This window comes from Gavialis gangeticus, unplaced genomic scaffold (genome assembly GCF_001723915.1).
Source record: "Gavialis gangeticus isolate Ggan-Ray unplaced genomic scaffold, GavGan_comp1, whole genome shotgun sequence".
NCBI lineage: Eukaryota > Metazoa > Chordata > Crocodylia > Gavialidae > Gavialis > Gavialis gangeticus.
In genome coordinates this window covers 14,542,669-14,546,594 of record NW_017729011.1, presented here as the reverse complement: position 1 = coordinate 14,546,594, position 3,926 = coordinate 14,542,669, and the positions used below count along the sequence as shown (strand labels likewise).

At 46.0% G+C, this 3,926-nt stretch overlaps 1 protein-coding gene across 14 annotated transcripts in view; it reads left to right on the top strand.

Annotated features, from left to right (window-relative positions):
- The window catches only part of DNM1 (dynamin 1), a 123,957-nt gene that overhangs the window by 61,834 nt on the left and 58,197 nt on the right, over window positions 1-3,926 (top strand). For 2 of the 14 annotated variants that reach the window (XM_019510577.1, XM_019510571.1), the window contains exon 10: window positions 1,957-2,095. The exons of the other annotated variants lie outside the window; for them this stretch is intronic. In XM_019510577.1, coding sequence (XP_019366122.1) covers window positions 1,957-2,095 — 139 coding nt within the window. The remainder of the gene's footprint in view (window positions 1-1,956; window positions 2,096-3,926) is intronic. 14 annotated transcript variants of the gene reach the window in all.

Sequence of the window (3,926 nt, the reverse complement as noted above, 5' to 3'; positions counted from 1 at the left end):
TGTGTGTGTGTGTGTGTGTGTGTGTGTGTGCGCGTGCCCATGGCAATGTGAGTGCTGACAACTTTTTTATTTTAAAGAAACACAAGTGCTATTAACACATTGTTCAGGTATCTAAACAGATGTTTTGTGTGAGGGTCCCTCTGGGTGCCATTCATACAGCCTGACTTGGATATTGTATGGGACACCTGAACAGGCTGTGTTGAACTTAGCAAACAGGCTGGATTCATGTGTGGGCAGTGAGCCTGGGACACTGCTTCTAAGATGCATAGGTGCCAATTAACAGGGGCATGTGTGTTTTGCCCAAAAAAACCCAAAGCCTCACTGGCAACATGCCTGAGCCTGCTGAATGCACTTCTGTAGTGATGCTTCCTACTGAAACTACAGAGCCCAACATTCACTGTTGCTGCTCGAACACAGAAACCTTTCTGATTACCTGCAAGTGGTGTAATGCAAAGCAGAGGGTGCTTTGCCCAAGGTGGTAGAGTGTTTCTGGGTATTTCCATCTTAAATATGAGGTGCCCACTCCATATTGGTATAAATCAGCACATTTCTGTGATTTAAACAAAGCTGTGTTTATTTCCACTAGCTCTGAATCTAGCCCAGGATTGGTTCACCTGCCCCAGCTGAACTAATTTTAGCATCTGTGACGGGAAGAATGTCCTAGGACGGCATCTTTTGGAAACGCACAGGAAATCCTTAGCAGCAGGCACTGTCAGCCCCAACCATTGGGGGTCAGTGCAACATTAAGTGCTGGTGCAGCACAAAGAGTATTTGTTTGGCAGAAATCAGCTTTAAAAGGGTACCTTCAGGTTAAGGACTCTAATATATTATTCAAAAACAAGTTTCCTCTGTGTATGGTTCCTAGCCCTGAAATTTTGGTTAATCCTGCTTAGATTTCAATATTCTTAATTTACTCTGTACTCTTTCTGATCATTGTGTTTCTCCTGGCAGAGACACTGAAAATAGACTGGCTGATTTTTAGTTTGGTTTCTACATGCTTTTGCTGGTTGCTCCATGTAAATTGCTTGTTATGCTATTTGAAAGGGGAAGCAGTCTGTAAAGCTAGGAAGGGGAAGCGGCATTCACTGGGATTTAAAAAATGATGGAAATGTTCTTATAGTAGTTGTTACACAGCTTTTTTTCTTACAAAGGCTGAACACTGGGACTCAGTCCATCTGAATGCAGCATCTGTAGCTCATCTGGTATTGGAGAGATGTTTTGGGTTGTCCTCTAGGAAATCCCTCTCCCCTTCTTAATTGTTCCCCAAATCCCACAGACCACCCACCCTCCCTGTGCTCGGTAAGAGAATGAACAGGACAAGCTAGGCCATAACTGGACGTGTTAATCTGAACACTTTGACCTCTGAATAAGGAGGCCAGACCAGATCTCCCTTTGTTTTGCAATGCCAAAACTTGAGTGATGCAGTTCTGTGAAACATGGCAGAGCCCCTCTTCAGTCCAACTATGGATGGAACAGCTTGGGAAGGAGGCATGAGAGAAAGGGATAAAGCTGGTGGGTAACAGCAGAGGGAAATGATACCAAGGTGAGGCTCAGGGAAGACTGTCAGAGCCTCAGCGTGTCCAGCCTGCATTGCCTGCAGAGGTTTGCTCTGAGAGAGAGCCTGGATGCATGCATCCATCCATCCATCTTGTTGATCTCTATACCTCATGCTTTCACCTGCCCTGTCTGTTCCTTCTCACTGCCATTTCCATCTGCCAAAAGAATCCCCCAATACTTGGCAGCACATGGGCCCTGCAGCGATGCTCACCTGGTTCAATTAACCTGTAGAGTGAACCAAAATCTCACTTCTCATTTTGCCTTGTGTTTTTTCTCTTCTCTCTTTTTTTTTTCCCTTTCCTCTCTCTCTTTCCCTTCCTGTTCCCTGTCTCTCTCTGACACTGCTTCGCTCTCCTTTCTTCCTTGTTGCTTCTTTCATCCCTGCTCCTTGCTGTGCAGAACGGGTCTCTTCACGCCTGACCTCGCTTTTGAAGCCATAGTGAAAAAGCAGGTGCAGAAGTTGAAGGAGCCAAGTCTGAAGTGTGTGGATATGGTAGTGAGTGAGCTCACATCCACCATCAGAAAGTGTAGTGAAAAGGTAAAGACACTAACGATGCAAAGAAAGGGCACACCGCCTCACATGCATACACACATACCCTTTCCTTGCACGCTCTCAGACTTTGGATTACCCCAAGGGAGTAGCAACAGACCTAGTGACAGCAAGCAGAAAAGGCCTCTGAGGCAGATTCTAATGTATCAGTATGTGGCTTAGAGAGAGAAACAGCCTACAGGCCACAGGGATCAGACAACAACTGTTGGGCCTTTTCCTGTGAATTTAGAAGTGAACTGGACATAGCCGACTACTTGCTAGACAGCCCCCACTCCTCACTCCAGCCTCTTGGCATGCAGCTCAATGTAGAGTAACCCCCCTTGCAAGCCCCTGTTCCTGCTCTCTTCAATTGCACATTGAAAACCTCTGTCTCCTTTTGCCTGCTTCTCTGAAAATTCAAGTATCTTGGAAAACGGAAGCAAGTTAGAGAGAGCCTTTAGACCAGGCCCAGCCTCTCCCCAAAGAAGAGAGATTCTCTGCATCTTTCCCCTTTCTTCCTCCTGCTGATCTTTTACAAGCACAGTCTGTCAAGTTAATGGGGAAAGCTAAATCTTACAATGCATTTCCCTTCCCCACAGCAAACAGAAGGCAAGTTCCAGGGTAGCACAAAGAGCAGCAAGCCAGGGGGAAAGAAATAATCCTTCTGAATAAAATGGAGGCCATCGTATATGTGCAGCTTTGTAGATTGGGGAAAATGGGTTGCTTTCTTTGGTCCGCTCAATTCAACAGAGGGCGCCACACACCTCTTTAAATAGAAAGTAGGCATAGCCATTAATTTGGACACACATCAAGGAGGGGCTGAACTCCTGAACTCAACTCAGCCTAGCCAGGCCAGTTTCTCTGCCAGGTGAATTAACAGGGGAGCAGCTGTAGGAGTTATTACTAAAGGATACTTTGTTATAATTAGTCACAATCCCTTTTCCTTTGCTGCAGAGCAGAATCTGGGGGCGGGATTCAGATGAGACAAGTGGGAAGGAAGAGAGAACCTAGGACAATTTTAAGAGATTGAAGTAAAGGCAAGAACTGAAGGTTTGGGAGATGTGGTTGTGGGAGAAGGAGTATTGTATGCAGCCGGGCATTAACAGCTACTGTATCTCATTAGGGAGACCTCCCTGTGCATATCTTTCTCTTGAGTCTCCTTGCTCCCCAGCTCAATGTGACAATGCAGAGTAACTCCTCTCCTGCCTTTTTATCCCTCCCATGTTTGGTTTAAGTGGCTGTTTTTTGTTCCAGTTGGTATTTTTCACTCTCTTAACAGAGATGTGCCTTCTGGGGAAAGAAATCAGCAGAGGGAGGGCAACAACAGAATTAGTGGTTATCCCTCTCTATACCAGGTCACTCCATTCACTCAACCTCTCTTAGATTTTTAAACTCATCTTGGCTTAGTAGGTTGGACAGATATGGCACTGCAGGAAGAGGAGAGGAGAGCTTGTCTAGTGTTGAGACCTGGTGTTGTCTGGTCAGGCCGTGAATGTACAACTGTTTCCAAGTCCTGATCTCAGAGTAGCAGGAAATAGCGCCATGGGCCAAGGGGGAGAATGTAACCTAATGGGGCAGAAGAGTTTGTCGTCGGACAATAATGGAGAAGGACAAAGAGAAAAGATCTGAGATGCTCTAGTGTCTGAATCCTGCAGGCTTTGCTCAATCCTGGTTGAGTAACAATCCTGAAGTCAACAATGTCCTGGCTAAGTTAGTGGGACTTTTGCCTGAGCAAGGACTTTGGTATTAGAGGTGAAAAATGCTTGATCTGTTGTCTGACCAGTGCAGGCTGAGCCCCTCCATTTATCTCATTACCTTCAGTGATTCCCCCCCCATACAC